Source organism: Larimichthys crocea, chromosome XX (assembly GCF_000972845.2).
Source record: "Larimichthys crocea isolate SSNF chromosome XX, L_crocea_2.0, whole genome shotgun sequence".
NCBI classification, from domain to species: Eukaryota; Metazoa; Chordata; class Actinopteri; family Sciaenidae; genus Larimichthys; species Larimichthys crocea.
In genome coordinates, this window is record NC_040030.1 from 15,826,187 (window position 1) to 15,845,364 (window position 19,178).

General features: G+C 43.9%; 2 protein-coding genes across 3 annotated transcripts in view; one reads left to right on the forward strand and one right to left on the reverse strand.

Moving 5' to 3' along the window:
- herc56.1 (HECT and RLD domain containing E3 ubiquitin protein ligase 56.1) overlaps positions 1-19,178 on the forward strand; it is an 820,440-nt gene that overhangs the window by 46,390 nt on the left and 754,872 nt on the right. The gene's annotated exons all lie outside the window — the stretch shown is intronic.
- ccdc73 (coiled-coil domain containing 73) overlaps positions 1-19,178 on the reverse strand; it is a 60,461-nt gene that overhangs the window by 4,286 nt on the left and 36,997 nt on the right. The window contains exon 20 of one of the 2 annotated variants that reach the window (XM_027272339.1): positions 12,822-13,132. The exons of the other annotated variant lie outside the window; for it this stretch is intronic. Coding sequence (XP_027128140.1) covers positions 13,088-13,132 — 45 coding nt within the window. The 3' untranslated portion in view covers positions 12,822-13,087. Of the gene's footprint in view, positions 1-12,821; positions 13,133-19,178 lie in introns of those variants that run through there. 2 annotated transcript variants of the gene reach the window in all.

Genomic DNA, 19,178 nt, shown 5'->3' on the forward strand with positions numbered 1-19,178 from the left:
TGACCTTTGCTTCGTCTCATTTCCTGTGTCGATATCGTCCTCTTGTACAAGCTTTTGTGTGTGTGTGCGTGTGTGTGTGTGCATGTGTGTGTCTGTGTGTGTGCGCGCATGTGTGTGTGTCTGTGCGTCTGTGTGTGTGTGTCTGTGTGTGTGTGTGTGTGTGTGTGTCTGTGTGTGTGTGTGTGTGTGTTCCTTGAGCGATGCCACTGCTCCTGGTCTCGGAGACTGTCAGCCTATTTAAGGTTATCTCTCTCTGAATGATGCTCCTGGTTTTGCCAGCTGGTCATCCGGCCATGGCAAACCAACAAACACACACACACACACACACACACACACACACACACACACAACAACACACACCTTTATGATCATGACATCACAGAAACCCGAAGATTTCAAGTTGTCATCGTTTGAAATGGATCACATTTGGAAAACAAACAGAAGAAAATGAAGAAGGAGCGAGCGAGGTGCAACGACGATGCATAAAGCCACCGGACAGATTTTTCGTTCCAAACAGCTGGTACGCGTTAGTCGAGTCTTCTATTAAACCCGAAACAAGTCGTCCAGCTTTCACATGAGGTCTTGATTCTGGGAACACATTTGTATTTCTCTGAGCTGAAAGATAAATGGACCGTTCATCTGGCGAGGTCCTGGCAAACTGCCACTTGCTGGACACACACACACACACACAACACACACAACACACACCACACACCACACACACACACAGTCTACAGTTAAAGTGGTTTTCCCCGTCTTGACGGAAGCGTCCACTCAGCGTTTTTTTCTTCCCATCATGCTCTCCCCAAGAGCCACTTGCAGCTCTGACAGGATCAGAGAAACTTGGCCCAGAGACGAACGCCGCATGTGAATTGATTTATGACACAGTGAACACACGCAGACAACCTGTCACCTGTTTGATCTGAGCACATCATCACCCCTTCTGAGAGCACGAGCTGAAGCACGTTACATGACAGTGAAAGACTGAAAATTTCAAAACCTTTATTTATGATACAGATAAGTAATGATTTACATTAGAGACTGTTACATATACGGTAAAACACTGGATATTTTAGATGACATTTTACAGTCTTCTACTGGCATTGTTTGGTGGTTTTTCGTCGACATTTAAAATATAGAATAAAAAACCACAAGCAACAGACAGGACATCCAAATTTGGGCAAAAAGAGGAGCTAGAGGATGGAGGATTCTGTCATTGGCTGAGGAAACCAAGAAACGTCGACATTTACTGTTAAAATATGATTAAAAAACTAAAGTTTAAAGTTAAATTAAATCAAAATAATTAAAAGTTTTTTGTCCCGCATCTGTCCCTGTCCTGACCCAAAGTCATGTTGTCAGTGTTTTCCAGGTGTTCTTCTGTATTTTAGAGTTTGCACGCACGAACCAAACAGAAAACACAAGGACCATGGAACCAAAAACCACGAACCAACAGAACAATACACACAGAAAACGAACCAACTGAACGAACAACAACAGAACAACGGGAACCAAACGAACACAAACAGAACACAACAACCAACACGAACCAATGGAACCAATGGAACAACAGAACACAGAAAACAAGGAACCAACACTAAAGGAACCAACGAGAACCAAGTAACAAACCAATGGAACCAACAAGAACAAACGAACGCAACAGAACACGGAACCACAGGAACAATGAACCAACAGAACAAACGAACCACAGAAACCAGAAAAGACCAATGCCAACGAACCAACAAAACCAACAGAACCAGAACAACAAACACAAACCAATGAAACAGAACAAACGACCAACAGAAATAAACAAAACAAGCCTAACAACCGTAAATTAGAAAACGGTATAAATCAGATATTTACGTGTAAAAACATTTTTTTCAGTGAAGGTTGGATCTGCTCATGGAAAGTGTCATGACATAATTGTTGTCAGCAACACTTGTAGAAGTCGTCTTTGTTGTGATTGTTTGTAATCCCACCACCTGTACTACTCGAGTATTCGACTCGAGTGACAACTTGCCAGCCAATCATCATCCAGGTCCCCAGCCAGCAGTGATATCACTGCCTAGGTCCAGCAGCAGAGCAGCCCAGCTCGGCGTCTGTCTTTCAGCCTTTTATTCACCAAGCTCTCACCAACCACTAAATCAGTCCCACATTTACTCTTGTCCGGCGGCTTCTTGCTCGCTCACTCTCTCCTTTTCTCTTCTTAGCTTCCTCCGTCAGCGTCCTCTTCACCTCTCTCCTCCCTGGCCATATGTCCGTAGAGGTGCTGAGCCTGGTTACATGAGCTCCGTTCTGGCACGACAGCGTCTCCACTGCGTCAGCATTCCATGAAAACCATCCGCCTCTTCTTCTTCTTCTTATAGAAGAATAACAATATCCAGTTTAAACAAAATCAATAAAATATGGTGGTGGTGTACTTCACGTTAGAAAATGGTAGAATTACACTAATGGTTTGGGCATTACTCTCAGTGTGGTGTGTGTGGTGGTGTGTGTGTGGTGAGTTGGGGGGTATCTGTGATGAGCAGAGATAAATGGAGACTTCGCCATCTGGAAATCTAGTTCTGTGTTCTCCCCTCTTTGCGCAAAGAACTGCTAACCCATGATTCAACTCTTCAACTCCGTGAGGAACTGAGAGCGAGAGCGCGAGGGTGAGGAGGAGGAGGGGCCGAGGGAGGAGCGCGGTGTTTAAAAGAACACTTGTCATGAGGAGAAGAATCAGTGGTCAGGGTCAGACTACTTGTTCAACAACCGTCAACAAGGGTCCTGGAAATAAGAGTACATGTGCACATATGACAAACACTCACACACAACACAGTCTGCTTCTGTTTCACTCGTGCCCAGGACTTATGCTGTTTCCGCCAGAGCCAGACGGTGGCTGACATGCGGGGAATAAAATGGATGTTGCGGTAATGAATGTGAGCTTACGTGACGGAACTGCTCTTCTCTCTGCACAGTATAGCGGCACAAACATGCAATTGGATGTAAAATGTGCACATGTCGAAGATAAATGCAGCATATGTTCTGCGGCTCAGCGCGGACAGGAAAACGCTGACCGACACAGCTGAGCTGGTGAGATCCCAAGCGTGGGCGGGCTTATGTTGCCAACTGATCATTATGGTTCAATCATACACTGTAAAACAAAACAACAAAAACGGTAAAATACTGTTTCTTCTGAATGTTACGGTAAAAGGATGTTGACCACGGTTAAAGTTTAAGGATTGTTGCTGCAAACGACATGAAAATATTGCAGAATGCCGTAAAACAGGGTTTTCCATGAAATATTAATATTATTACGGCGTTTTTACGTTAAAGTTAATATAAAAATACTACTTTTATTCTATATGAATTCCCTTAAAATGCAATAAAGGTTTGAAATAGAGTTTTTCTGTAAACAGCATATTTCACAGTCTTTAACGGTATTTTTTACATCGTGTCAGTTATTTAACCTAAAGCTTGTACCATGTAAATAACAGTAGCGTGTCCTTAAAATGCCACTAACCGGGCACTGAAACTCATGGTTGTGCAGCGGTGTGTTGATTGGTCTAAACAATCAGAAAATAACTTCATTTTGCTATTCACCGTCTTTCTCTCACTCTCATTCACTGTCAGTGTCACTCGACCACGGCTCTCTCTCTCTCAAACCATTGAACTCCTTCTGTCAGTATCCTTCAGCACAAACTGCGAGACAGATACACCGCAAATAACCGAGCCAGAACAGACATCGGCTGCGTTCTCCAAACATGGACTCTCAGCAACAGGTTCCCACCACCCTCGCGGCTATGCAGGTATCCCTCCGCGTTCAATGAATGGGGGAAACTTCCTGCATGCTTGATTTTTTGGTTCACTCTGGACAAAAACGGCAGGCAGACAAGTTAGGTGCTCGGCTGTGAATATTTGCAGCATTTAACAGCTAACTATCCAGATATCTCCGTCAGGAGCTGGGGAGATGAAAAAGAGCTAAAAGAGAGACGCACACTTGATTCAGGTTAAAAAGAACATGACTCCAAATGATTATGTGTCTGACTGCTGGCTGTACCACACAACAGAAAAGAAGGTTTAGATATAAGGTGGTCTCTATTTGTCATTGTCCTCACATCTAACACTCCTTAAGCTTCAGAGGTGTGTGACGCGACGTCGAAGATGCGCTCCGTCGGTCTTTTGTCTGGTGTGCTGATAAAACGTAACACTGACCCATCATGATAAGCACTGTGATCTTGATGGACTCGTGCTGAGAAATAAGCCAGCAGCGCGCGACGCGGACAGCGAAAGGGCAGACAGCGACAGCGCGGTCCGTGGGCCCGGCAAGCCGGTCCTATACGGTTCTCGCAGCAACAAAAATAGAAAACTTCCTCGTCGTGCTCCCGCCTCCTCTCTCTCTCTATTACAGCTGCTCGTGCCAGAGGCTGCCACAAAAGATTGCCTCAGGAAGGTCGGCGGTACGATTTAACCAAGATGAGCATCAAAATCAAGGGACAGACGCAAACTAAGTAACATAAAAAAGGATACCAATGCCCCCTTCAGTCCATGCCCTCTCCCTCAAAAGGTCTGCTGCAGACGGAGGGCTACGGCATGGTGAACGTGACCAATCTGGACCAGATTGATCCCCATGGCCTGGACAAATTCTGCTCAATGTAACAAGATACGATAAGTACTACAAATGTAAAGACGCTACATCATTACCACGGTTGGCTCTTCTCTTTAACATTCCGTTGATCGAAAATATTTGTTTTTTTAGACCAGACTTCACGATAAGTGGAACCAAATTATAAGGGACTAGTCATCTGGAATATGCACGAAAGTGGCTCATTCGTATTTCTCTGTGTTTCAATTTTCTTTTTTTGAGATGCCCGAAACTAGAGACGTAACAGAAGACGCCTCTAACTGAGGAGATATTATAAAAAGTATTGTAATTACCAAAAAAACAGCTGCCGTTTTTTTTTACAGTGTAAAACAAAGGCTGAAAGATATACAAACCTTCATACTGGGGTCGGAGCTTCTCGTGGGTAAGCTTCCGTCTATAAAGTGCGGACCCCAGTGTACAACGTGAAGTCCTCTTTGTTCAGCAGTTTGTCGTCTGATCTTTAGAGCCCAGATGGTTCTCCGACTAGAAAACTCGCAGGTGGGGGTGTGTGTGTGTGGGTGTGTGTGTGTTCACCCTGGATTCTCCAGTCTGAGCTATGAACTGATATGAGGAGGATGGATGAGCACCTCTACATCCGTTGGCCAACGATATGGCAACAAAGAGTACTTTTTTTCTGCATGATTTTGTCCTGATCAAACCTCCTCGAGAAAAAGGTGCAAATTTTTATGCCAATTACGTCATTGAACACATTTAATTTTAATGAATGAATATTGAGCCTTTTTGTGTCTTTCGGCCTTTTATTTCACAAGCTCCACAACCACTAAAAGTCAGTCCCACATTTACCTTGTCCGGCGGCTTCTTCTCCTCACTCTCTCTTCTTATTTTCGGACGTCCATAGAGCTGCTGAGCCCGTTTCATTGCCCCTGCAGTGCCCAGCGCTGTTCTGGCACGACACTGGCTCCACTGCATCAGCATCCCGTTGATCCTCCATCTTGTCCATTGGCTTTCTTGCTCCGCTCATTTTCTTCTTAGCTTCCTCCGTCAGCGTCCTCTTCGCTTCTTCTCCTCTGACATCATGTCATAGAGCTGCTGAGCCCGGTCACATTGCGGCTGCCCAGCTCCTATTCTGGCACGACATCGCTGCGCCCAATGCCTGGAAAACCTCCTGGAGAAGGACGGTTCTGTCCATTAACACATTGAATTAACAAATAACCTGTGTTAACGCTGTTGGTCCTTGGCCATTTTGTGCAGCAGACCTTGAGAGAAACTGCATACCACAAACCTCTGCCAGATTCTAGGAGATAGAAGCGAGGGAAGAACATGGCCGAGCAGAACAGACGAGAAAACGCTCAGGTTGTTTTATGTTTTTAATTCTCAGAGGAAAGAGAGGAAAATTTAATAAACTGTCCAAAAAGAGTGGGGGAGGGTGTCAAAGGGAGGCAGGATATAAGAAGAATAGCTAACCGTGTTACGAAACTGGAATCAGCAACGCTTTTCTTTTTTCTTTTTTTTTTTTTACGGTTGGACACTTTGCATATTAAAGTTGGCTCCAAGTCCGCACAATTCCATGTCGGTTGATGAGTCGATTTAGGCTAGAGGAGTTATATAACGCTGGTCAACACAGAAAACACAGAGTTTAACGACGGATACATCGCGCTCTCTCGAGCGATTCCTCGCAGACTAACCGACAGTTGGTGTACCATTCAAGCGTTAGTACGTCGGTTTTCGGCGTCAACAATAAATAATGTTGTGAGTGAACTAAGCGCCTTGACCTCCAGATAATGTTTTCTTTTGGTCAACCCGCGGAGGATAGAGACACTCCCGGCAACACAGGTGGTGACGGAGAGGTGAGTAAACACCGGCCACCTGCAAATAAAATGAAAGGGAGCGCTTTAGGGTGTCCGAGTCAGCGGATAGGGCTACGTCCAAGGAGAGAAAGAGATATGGAGAGAGAGTGGTACTGACAAGTGCAGCTTCGGTTACACAAAAAACAACAAACCGCTGTTCAGGCAACCTTGAATCCACTACACGACACACACACACACGTGCACAAGCATAACTGAAATAACGAAGAAAAAATCCAAATTTGGGCAAAAAGGAGGAGCTAGGATGGAGGATTCTGTCATTGGCTGAGGAAACAAAGACGAACATCGACATTTACTGTTGAAATATGATTTTAAAAAACTAAAGTTTAAAGTTAAATTAAATCAAAATAAATGAAAAATGTTTTTGTCCCATCTGTCCTGACCCAAAGTCATGTTTTCAGTGTTTTCAGGTGTTCTTCATGGTATTTTAGAGTTTGTACGCAACGGAACTAACGGAACCAACGGAACCAACAGAACCAACAGAACTAACGGAACCAACGGAACCAACGAAACTAAAGGAACCAACGGAACTAACAGAACCAACGGAACCAATGAAACCAACGGAATTAACAAAACCAACGGAACTAACGGAACCAACGGAACCAACTAAACCAATGGAACCAACAGAACTAACGGAACCAACGGAACCAACGGAACTAACGGAACCAACGGAACCAACTGAACTAACAGAACCAACGGAGCCAACGGAACCAGAGGAACCAACAGAACCAACGGAACCAACAGAACCGGGCTCAGCAGCCACGAGAACAGAGCTCGTTGTCGTCCACATGGAGAGTTTGTAACATTATTGCTTCTTGACCTTTGCTTCGTCTCATTTCCTGTGTCGATATCGTCCTCTTGTACAAGCTTTTGTGTGTGTGTGCGTGTGTGTGTGTGCATGTGTGTGTCTGTGTGTGTGCGCGCATGTGTGTGTGTCTGTGCGTCTGTGTGTGTGTGTCTGTGTGTGTGTGTGTGTGTGTGTGTCTGTGTGTGTGTGTGTGTGTGTTCCTTGAGCGATGCCACTGCTCCTGGTCTCGGAGACTGTCAGCCTATTTAAGGTTATCTCTCTCTGAATGATGCTCCTGGTTTTGCCAGCTGTCATACGGCCATGGCAACCAACAACACACACACACACACACACACACACACACACACCTTTATGATCATTGACATCTACAGAACCCTGAAGATTTCACTGTCATCGTTTGAAATGGATCACATTTGGAAAACAAACAGAAGAAAATGAAGAGAGAGCGAGCGAGGTGGGAACACGATGCATGAAGCCACCGGGACAGATGTTTCAGTGTCAAACAGCTGGACGCGGTTAGTCGAGTTCTATTAACCCGAAACAAGTCGTCCAGCTTCAACATGATGTCTTGATTCTGGGACACATTTGTATTTTCCTGTGCTGAAGATAAATGGACGTTCATCTGGCCGAGGTCACTGGCAAACTGCCACTGCTGGACACACACACACACACACACACACACACACACACACACACACACACACACACACACACACACACTGCAGCACTACAGTCTAACAGTTAAAGCTGGTTTTCCCCGTCTTGACGGAAGCGTCCACTCAGCGCTTTTCTTCCCATCATGCTCTTCCCCAAGAGCCACTTGCAGCTCTGACAGGATCAGAGAAACTTGGCCCAGAGACGAACGCAGCATGTGATTATGATTATGACACAGTGAACACACATCAGACAACCTGTCACCTGTTTGATCTGAGCATATCATCACTCCCTTTCTGAGAGCCACGAGCTGAAGCACGTTACATGACAGTGAAATATTTCAAAACCTTTATTTATGATACAGAATAAAGTATTATTTCACATTAGAGACTGTTACATATACGGTAAAACACCGTAATATTTAGTGACATATTTTACAGTCTTCTGTCATCGTTTGGTGGTTTTTCATTGACATTTTAAAATATAGAATAAAAAACCACAGGACACAGACAGGATATCCAAATTTGGGCAAAAAGGAGGAGCTAGGATGGAGGATTCTGTCATTGGCTGAGGAAACCAAGACGAACGTCGACATTTACTGTTGAAATATGATTTGAAAAAACTAAAGTTTAAAGTTAAATTAAATCAAAATAAATTAAAAATGGTTTTGTCCCATCTGTCCTGACCCAAAGTCTTGTTTTCAGTGTTTTCAGGTGTTCTTCATGGTATTTTAGAGTTTGCACGCAACGGAACAAACAAACCAATAGAACCAACGGAACCAACAGAACCAACGGAACAAACGGAACCAACAGAACCAAGAGAACCAACAGAACCAACGGAACCAACAGAACCAACATAACAAACGGAACCAACAGAACAAACGGAACCAACAGAACCAACGGGACCAACAGAACAAACAGAACCAACGAACCAACAGAACAAACGGAACAAACAAACCAACAGAACCAATGGAACCAACAGAACAAACGAACTAACGGAACAAACGAACCAACGGAACCAACAGAACCAACATAACAAACGGAACCAACAGAACAAACAGAACCAACGAACCAACAGAACCAATGGAACCAACAGAACAAACGAACTAACGGAACCAATGGAAACTAGGAACAAACGAACCAACAGAACCAAGAGAACCAACAGAACAAACAGAACCAACGGAACCAATGGAACAAACAGAAACCTTAAACATAAATTCAATAGCACTAACATGCTTTACCGTAATATTAGAAAACGGTATAATCAGGTATTTCACTGTAAAAATAAACGTTTTTCGATCTGCTCTTTATGGAAAGTGTCATGACATAACTGCATTTGTCAAAGCAACACTGTGTAGAAGTCGGTCTTTGTTGTGATTTGTTGTAATCCCACTGTTCAGCTGTACTCGAGTATTTGACTCGAGTCGACGACTTTGCCAACAGCCAATCATCATCCAGGTCCCCAGCAGCAGCTGATCTCACTGACTAGTCCAGCAGCAGTCAGCCCAGCTCGGCGTCTGTCTTTCAGCCTTTTATTTCACCAAGCTCTCACCAACCACTAAAAGTCAGTCCCACATTTACTCTTGTCCGGCGGCTTCTTGCTCGCTCACTCTCTCCTTTTCTCTTCTTAGCTTCCTCCGTCAGCGTCCTCTTCACTCTCTTCTCCTCTGCCATTATGTCCGTAGAGGCTGCTGAGCCTGGTTACATTGAGCTCCTGTTCTGGCACGACACTGTCTCCACTGCGTCAGCATTCCCTGAAAACCTCCTCTTCTTCTTCTTCTTCTTCTTATAGAAGAATATAAAATATCCAGTTTAAACAAAATCAATAAAATAGTTGGTGGTGTTACTTTCACGTTAGAAAATGGTAGAATTACACTAATTGTTTGGGCATTTACTCTCAGTGTGTGTGTGTGTGTGTGTGTGTGTGTGTGTGTGTGTGTGTGTGTGTGAGTTTGGGTGTATCTGTGATGAGCAGAGATAAATGGAGACTTCGCCATCTGGAAATCTAGTCTGGTTCTCCCTCTCTTTGCGCAAAGAACTGCTGACCCATGATTCAACTCTTCAACTCCGTGAGGAACTGAGAGCGAGAGCGCGAGGGTGAGGAGGAGGAGAGGCCGAGGGAGGAGCGCTGTGTTAAAAGCACTTGTCATGAGGAGAAGAATCAGTGTGTCAGACTACTTTGTTCAACCGTCAACAAGGGTCCTGGAAATAAGAGTACATGTGCACATATGCACAAACACTCACACACACACAGTCTGCTTGCTGTTTCACTCGTGCACATGACTTATGCTGTTTCCGCCAGAGCCAGACGGTGGCTGACATGCGGGGAATAAAATGGATGTTGCGGTAATGAAGTGTGAGCTTACGTGACTGACACTGCTCTTCTCTCTGCACAGTATAGCGCACAGAACATGCAAATTGGATGTAAAATGTGCACATGTCGAAGATAAATGCAGCATATGTTCTGCGGCTCAGCGTCGGACAGGAAACGCTGACCGACACAGCTGAGCTGGTGAGATCCCAAAGCGTGGGCTGGCTTTATGTTTGCCAACTGATCGTTATGGTTCATATACACTGTAAAACAAAACAACAAAAACGGTAAAATACTGTTGAATCTTTTACTAATGTTACGGTAAAAGGAAGTTGACCTTACGGTTAAAGTTTAAGGATTGTTTTGCTGCATAACTGACATGAAAATATTGCATGAATGCTGTATAAACAGGGTTTTCCCCATGAAATATTATAATATTACGGCGTTTTACCATAAAATTAATATAAAATACTACTTTATTCTGTATGAATTCCCTTAAAATGCAAATAAAGGTTTCGAAATATGACTGTATTTTACTGTAAACAGTCATATTTCACAGTCTTTTACTGTATTTTTTTTACATCGTGTCAGTTATTTAACCTAAAGCTTGTACATGTGAAGCAGCTCGTACCATGTCAATAAAAGTAGCGTGTCTTTAAAGATGCACTAACCGGGCACTGCAAACTCATGGTTGTGCTGCGGTGTGTTGATTTGTGCTACGAAACAATCAGAAAATAACTTCATTTTGCTGATTCACCGTCTTTCTCTCACTCTCATTCACTGTCAGTGTCACTCGACCACTGCGAGCTCTCTCTCAAACCATTGGAAACTCCTTCCTGTCAGTATCTTGCAGCACAAACTGCGAGACAGATACACCGACAAATAAACCGAGCCAGAACAGACATCAGGCTGCGTTTCTCCAAACATGGAACTTCTCAGCAACAGGTTCCACCCCTCGCGGCCTAAATGCAGGATCCTCCGTTCAAATGAATGGGGGAAACTTGGCCTGCAGCTTGACTTTTTTGGTTCACTCATGACAACAAACAGCAGGCAGACAAAGTTAGTGCTCGGCTTGTGAATATTTGCAGCATTTAACAGCTACATATCCAGATATCTCCATCAGGAGCTGGTGGAGATGAAAACAGAGCTAAAAAGAGAGACAACATTGGTTAGGTAAAAAGAAACATGACTCCAAATGAATGTTAATGATGGTCTGAGTCTGCTGTGGCTGTACATACAACTTAAAATGAAGGTTTTATGATATAAGGCTGGTCTGTCTATATTGTATTGTCCTCACAATCTAACACTCCTTTCAGCTTCAGAGGGTTTGACTGTCGAACGCGAAGATGCGCTTGTGTCTTTTGTTCTGTGTTGTGCTGATAAACGTACACTGATCCATCATGATAAGCCCTGTGATCTCTGATAGGACTCGTGCTGAGAAATAAGCCAGCAGCGCCGAGACGGACAGCCGAAAGGCGACACGTCGAAGCCGGCCTCTTCCTCTCTTCTTCTTCTTCTTCCTCCTCCCATCTTTTCGTATTTATTTCTCAGGAACACGTCAACAAAGATAACATAAAGAAAGACAATCACACAGCCCCCCCTTCGTCCACCTCCGCCCTCCTCCCTCCTCCCTCCATATTAACATGGCTGCTTTCTGTCCCAGAGGAGCGCTCAGGCATCTGACCAGTCGACCAATCTGGTTGGAAGATTGATGGCCCCCATGGCCAATGGAACACATTCCTGCTCAATGAACAACAAATTATCTTCAAATGAAAAGTCGACTACCTTACCCCCGGTGCTTTCTTTAGAAACACAGAGATCCCAGTGACCCGGGAAATATTTTGTTTTTCCATACGGAGCAGACTCACGTTAAGGTGGAGCACCTTTAAATTAAAGACTACATCAATGTCACGATGTGGCCTTCTTCTTCTTCTTCTGTTTTTTCAATTTTCTCTTTTTTAATTCCACAAAACTTTCAAAATGCCTCTTTACTGTGATATTAGAAAAAGTTATTCTGTATTTATTATGGGGACCACAGCTGCCAGTTTTTTACAGTGTAGAAACAAAAGGCTGAAAAATACTACAAAACTTTCATACTGGGGTCTGAGCTTTCTGTGGGTAAGCTTTCCGTCTTTAAGTGCGACCCCAGGTGTACGACGTGAAGTCCTCTTTTGTTTCAGCAGTTTGTGTCTGGATCAGTTAGAGCCCAGATGGTTCCTCCCTACTTTCAGATAAACTCTGCATGTGTGTGTGTGTGTGTGTGTGTGTGTGTGTGTGTGTGTGTCCATCCTGGATTCTCCAGTCTGAGCTGTGAACTGATATGAGGGAGGATGGATGAGCACCTCTACATCCGTTGGCCAACGATATGGCAACAAAGAGATTACTTTTTTCTGCATGATTTTGTTCTGATCAAACCTCCTCGAGAAAAAGGTGCAAATTTTTAAATGCCAATTACGTCATTAAAACACATTTAATTTTAATGAATGAATGATTTGTAGCTCTTTTGTGTCTTTCAGCCTTTTATTTCACCAAGCTCTCACCAACCACTAAAAGTCAGTCCCACATTTATTCTTGCTCGCTCACTCTCTCCTTTTCTCTTCTTAGCTTCCTCCGCCAACGTCAATTACGTCCATAGAGCCTGCTGAGCCCGGTTTCATTGCCCCTGCTTGCCCAGCTCCTGTTCTGGCACGACACTGGCTCCACTGCATCAGCATTCCCTGTGATCCTCCTAGTCTTGTCCATTGGCTTCTTGCTCGCTCAATTTCTCTTCTTAGCGTCCTCCGTCAGCGTCCTCTTCGCTCTCTTCTCCTCTGACATCATGTCCATAGAGGCTGCTGAGCCCGGTCACATTGCCCCCTTGCCCAGCTCCTATTCTGGCACTACATCGCTGCTCCCCATGCCTGGGAAAACCTCCTGGAGAAGGACGGTTCTGTCATTAAAACGCATTGAATTTAACAAATGAACCTCGTGTTACGCTGTTGGTCTTGGCCATTTTGTGCAGCAGACCTTTGAGAGAAGCTGCATACCCACAAACTCCAACTGCACGATTCTAGAGATAGAAGCGAGGGAAGAACATGGCCGAGTCACGAACAGACGAGAAAACGCTCAGGTTGTTTTATGTTTTAATTCTCAGAGGAAAGAGAGGAAAATTTTATAAACTGTCCAAAAAGAGTGGGGGAGGGTGTCAAGAGGGAGGCAGGATTATGAAGAAGGATGAGCTACCGGTGTTACGAAACTGAATCAGCAACAGCTTTTCTTTTTTCTTTTTTCTTTTTTTGAGGCGGTTGGACACTTTGCATATTAAAGTTGGCTCCAAGTCCGCACAATTCCACTGTCGGTTTGATGAGTCAGATTAGGCCTAGAGGATGAGGTTATACGCTGGTCACACACAGAAAACACAGGTTTTAACGACGGATACATCGCGCTCTCTTCGAGCGATTCTCTGCAGACTTAACCGAAGTTGGTGTGAACCATTTTCAAGCGTTAGTACGTCGGTTTTCGGCGTCAACAATAACTAATGGTTGTGAGTGAACTAAGCGACCTTCGACCTCCAGATAATGTTTTCTTTGGTCAACCCGCGGAGGATAGAGACACTCCCTGCAAACACAGGTGGTGAGCTGGAGATGTTTGAGTAAACACCGGCCACCTTGCAAATAAAATGAAAGGGAGCGCTTTAGGGTTTGGTCCGAGTCAGCGGATATGGGACTACGTCCAAGAGAGAGAAAGAGATATGGAGAGAGAGTGGTACTACCAGCTGCAGCTTCGGTTACACAAAAAACAACAAACCACTGTTCAGGCAACCTTGAATCCACTACAAACACACACACACACACACACATGCACAAGCATAAGTTGAAATAACTCTAATAATTTTGCTAAGTTATATGAATTGATCAAACTAAACTACAATAAAAATATGCCAAAGAAAATAGAGTTTGATTAAAAGTGTTCAACAAGTCTCAAACTTTAAACACGCTAAAGTTGTGGCTCAACACGTTCTTCAAGAAAGGTTCAATCTGTGAAGATGTTTCTGTTTCCTGTTTTATTTTGTAGTTCCACCCTGTCTGTCTTGTCTTATTCTACTTCGTCTTTTTTCTGCACCTGCCTCTGTTTAGTTTCACCTGTCCCTGATTAGTCCTGCATGTCTATTTAGTTCCTGTGTTTGTCCATTGTGTGTATCTCAGTGTTCCCGTTGTGTTTTATGGTTTTCTGCTTTTGCCCTTCTGGATTATTTGCCTGGATTTCCAGACGCTTTTTGGTTAGTCTGTTTCTTTGTGTTCATCCTCACTGTTTAGTTTGATTATTTAAGTTAGCTCTTGTGTACCCAGTGTGTAGAATTTATTGACATCTAGTGGTGAGGTTTCAGATTGCAACCAACTGAAAACCCCTCACGTCTCCCTCTCGGTTCATCCATGTATGAAACAGAAATTACTTTGGCCGTCAAACTTGTAAAAAACGTGAAAAGGTCCCGTGTGGAGCCTGTGTTTGGTTTGACCCTTCTGGGCTGCTGTAGAAACAAAGTGTGTAGATATGAACGTCTCATTCTAGGGTAACTAAAACACAAAAGTTGTTGTTGCTCAGGTTCAGGCGATCATACACTCATGGAGACACAGTTATGAATATGATATTCCATTTCTGTCAATAGATACCCTTAAATGTTACACCCTGGACCTTTAATTATTCATTATTATTAATGGAATAATGAAGCAATAACTTTGTTTTAATGTACGTGAGAGAACTTCTCTGTGTTCTTGTGGAATTGTTGGTTTCCAAGGCTTTACAGATGTTGTTGTCGAGGCAGATGTGAAAGAGAGGACAGAGGGAGAGGTAGAAATATACAGACACAGTCAAACACACACACACACATACACATGTGGTCTTGCTATCAGCTCTAGCAGGCCGTGTGAAGTAAGTTATGCGCCGGTTGTTGCTGACAATTCTTCAAAGATACTATCTCTGTCTCGGAGCGGATGGCCGAGGGAAGAACTTCTAAATCAGTACGTATATATATTTTCAGAGCTGAATACCGGAGCAACAAATCACGGCTCCCTCCTTAATATCCAGCCAAATCCACCGACACAATCTGACGCCGCAGACATGAGTTAATATACATCTGAAAATAGATCCAAACATTTGACCCACTTGAGATGCCTTTGATTTAACTCAACAGACACTTGAAGCTGTCTGATGCTGAAACGGCCTGAAAAGAAGCGGTGATTCATCAGTCTCCTGTAAAGTATTTTCTTAGCCACGGCCTCGTGTTGGTCATCAACGTACCATCCATCAATTAAAACAAGAATGCAGCCTGCGGAGACGTTATCCTCATGTGACTCGCGTCAGTTTTTTTCGAGCCGTGTATACTATGAATCTACGTGATAGCATTTATACGTGAAGGAAGGTACTGGTGATAAAACAAAGAGTATAAAAAGACTGAGAACTCTAACACTCGACCCCGAGGGACGAACGTCTGTGGGTGACACGCACAAAAGAGCGACAACAATGAAGGAGGGTCGAGATAAAAGAAACTCGACAATGAAAGTAACCGAGTCAAGGCTGCAGCTGGGCGCTGATGGAGGTTTGTTGCTGAGGCTGTTTTGATGTTTTGCTACACAGGCTGTCATGGTAACCTCACACACACACACACACACACACACACGGGTGACAGATTAATCCCCAACATTAATAATAAAATCTATAATGAATTATAATTATTAATAAAATAACAGCAGAGAAATCTGATCTCCACTGGGTTTGCATTAACCGTTTTCACCCTCGCTTCCAGTCTTTATGCTAAGCTAAGATATCTGTGTTTCAGGAATACAGAATTTTGTTAATTTGCTCGGATTGGGGTCGTTTATCTTCGATATGTGTGTTTCTACGTGGGACAGGCTGGCCACATATTTATCTGAGAGCCTCCATGGGTTGTTTTATTTTGAAATTTGACCGCCGTCCAACCCAATCTCCACATGAAAGTTCCTCATCTTAAAAAAATCTTGAGCCACGATAACACAAATGCACAAAAATGTGTGTATCTCCTGCAAACATACACAGAACTATACACACTTTGGGTTACGTCCACAGTAGACTGACTACTTGACTCTCAGGCTCCGGTGATCTAACACTGCCCTCCATCTTCATCTTGTCCTTGTCACCTGCTCGTAATGAGCCAGAGTCAGTCAGCCAAGCCAGCCGGCACAATAAAGTAGCTAACAGGGAGACAGAGCGGGGCAGACGGCCCTGCTGGCAAGAAAACTGAGAAAAACACTGAAACAGATATCAACCAGAGGAAGGACTGCGTATGTTTGTGTGTGTGTGTGTGTGTGTGTTGGGTTCACTGGCTGGTCAAATGAAAGTGTTTCAGAAAAAGGACAAAAAACAGCAACATTCTTGGCTTGTTCCCATGTAGAAGAGGTTTAATCTTTTAAACCGATGAAACGTTTCTCCAGACGCTTTCTCAATTAAATTTTAATAATCCGAGTTTGTTTAAACAACTGTCACGTTTTGGCGCTTTAACACGCGATGATCACCGTTAGCCAGCAGGTTTGTTTCAGCCTGAAACGCGACAGATGGCCGCCCGCCAATGTGGGCTCAGCTCTGCTCGAGATTTCTGCCCCGTTAAAACGAAGTTTCTCCTCGCCACCGTCGCCAAGTGTTTGCTCATGGTGGGACTTGTTGGGTCTCTGTAAAGACTACGGTCTAGACCGAGTACCAACCTCCAGAAACTGCAATACCTCAAGCAACCACTTGAGGCTGGCTCCAGAAGTCAGTAAGTCTCCATAGGTCCTTATGTTAAAACGGATGTGTGTTGTGGTCACAGGATGGAGGCGTGCATGTACCTGTGTTTTTGTTAAAGGAGGGTGGTGGTGTAAGGACGTAGCTCAGTCCTGTGGCCTCCTGCTGCAGAGTGACCGCTCACCATGATGAAGTACCAGACACATTCCAGCACTTTAATAACAAATGGGCTGACGGGGAATGATGACGGCGGGGTATGGGGCTCAGTCATCAAGTGTAATAATAGATTATCTTAACATCGGTGCTTTAGTCATGAGTATAATACTGTACCTCAGGCTTTGATGATGGGACATTACGATACATTCACTTCCAGTCAGCTCGGCTGAATTGTTGCAACCAGACGACGAGTCCAAAAATACAAAAACACTTCAAGCTCAGGGTCAGTGGGGGATCGTTCTACTTTCTTTGCGGTTGTCTCAACATCTCTATCGTCTTGTTTTCTTTCCGTCCTTGCAAATCTCAACCTTCTATTTCGAGCTCCACATGTTGCTCTTGGAGGACGGCCCGACTTCACTTCCGACACGAAGAACCACGCGAAGAAAAAACAAACACTGTTCGTCTTTATCAGGCACGCACGGAGAAAGATGACCACGGTGGCAGCGGGCAGGAGCTCCGCCGATCTGAATCCGACGACCTTTGACCACATTTTTTTTCCTCCAGCCATCTGACAGGTCATTAAGGGCCGGACTGAACGCCATCAATCAACAACTAACAGATTAGCATCGACTCGCATTGTTGACTCCCTTCAGATTGGTATTTGAAAGCAAAAACACTTTATCCATCATTTTATCAATCAGTTGTGAATCTCAAATCATTAAAAAAAAGAGCTTATTTAAGTTATAGAAACGTATAGTTATCAATCAGCCAAAAGAGGAAAAGGAGTTATCTGCAATGGAAAATGTTTACCAGTTCTGAAAAACCATTAAGAGAGGAGGAAAAAAAACATGAGAACAAATAACAGAAAGTCACTACAGGAAGTGAGTAAATCAAAGTGCTGACCTCTGCGTATCAGTAAATCAGCATTGGAGCCGTTTCTAAAATTACTAGTCAACAGAATGTGGATGCTCGAGACTCAAAATAGAAAAATGAGCGTTGGCTTTAAAACACTAAAAACCTGCAGAGAGAAGCGTGCATGTGCAACATTGTACAACAAAAGCTACAATCACTGGACTGTATGTATTCATCCGTACCCCGTAGGCTGGAGACCGACAACTGAAGTATTTTGTCAGAGTTGTGAGGGATGTTTGTCTGTCGTGGCTCCCCTTTGCTTAACTTGCAGTGTTGTGGCGGGCAATATGCAACCATAACAACCCCACAGTATGAGTCTGAGGTCAAACTATCTCAACGCAACAATGAAATGAAAAATGACTTTCGCACCTTCACTAATCATCCACGTGAAAAAAAGTGAAAATACCGTCACACTGAGATAGATAAAGAAAAGATTTCTTGACATGAACGTGGCGTTTTTGATTAGATTCAGCCTAAGTTGCAAGAAATGTAATCCTATAAGTAAAAGTAACGGAGTGAATCAACTCTTCACGATATATTGAAGGTCAAATCCCACCAAGCATGGATGTGATGGTTTCTGTGTGCACCACGTCCACTGGAGCTCATTGGTCTTTCTAGTCAATGTCAAACTCTACCAGTCCCAACACGTCTATCTGCTCGGTTCTGTTTTTAACGGACACCACGAGCAGGCTGATCGTTAAAATATCCAAAAGGGATAAAAATTGACCAAATCTGAGCATGTTATTAAAGTTTCTAAAACGCTCCTGGTGGGGTTTGAAGTCTCGTGGACAACAGACCAAAGCAGCGTCACGTCCGCCAAACCCCAAATGGGCACGTCATCCGTTGGACAGCAACCAATCGTGCTGGGCAAGCTTTGTCTCAGAAGTTGGTATCACTCTAAATATGACGTTCTACCAGCGTAAGGCCACCGTGAGAGGAAGTGACCTCAGTGGTTCCACTGTCCTTGGAGTGTTGACTCAAAACACAAGATCACAATCACCGGACCAGTTCTCGGTCACGTACACAGAGGGAATTTAAACATTGTCTCAAAGGTCCTGCTTGATATTTGTGTTTATATCTTTGACCTTCTTCAAACTGAAACTGTTACAAGAGAGGACGAATCACTGACCTCCACTGAGATTGTAAAATTCCCAGTTTG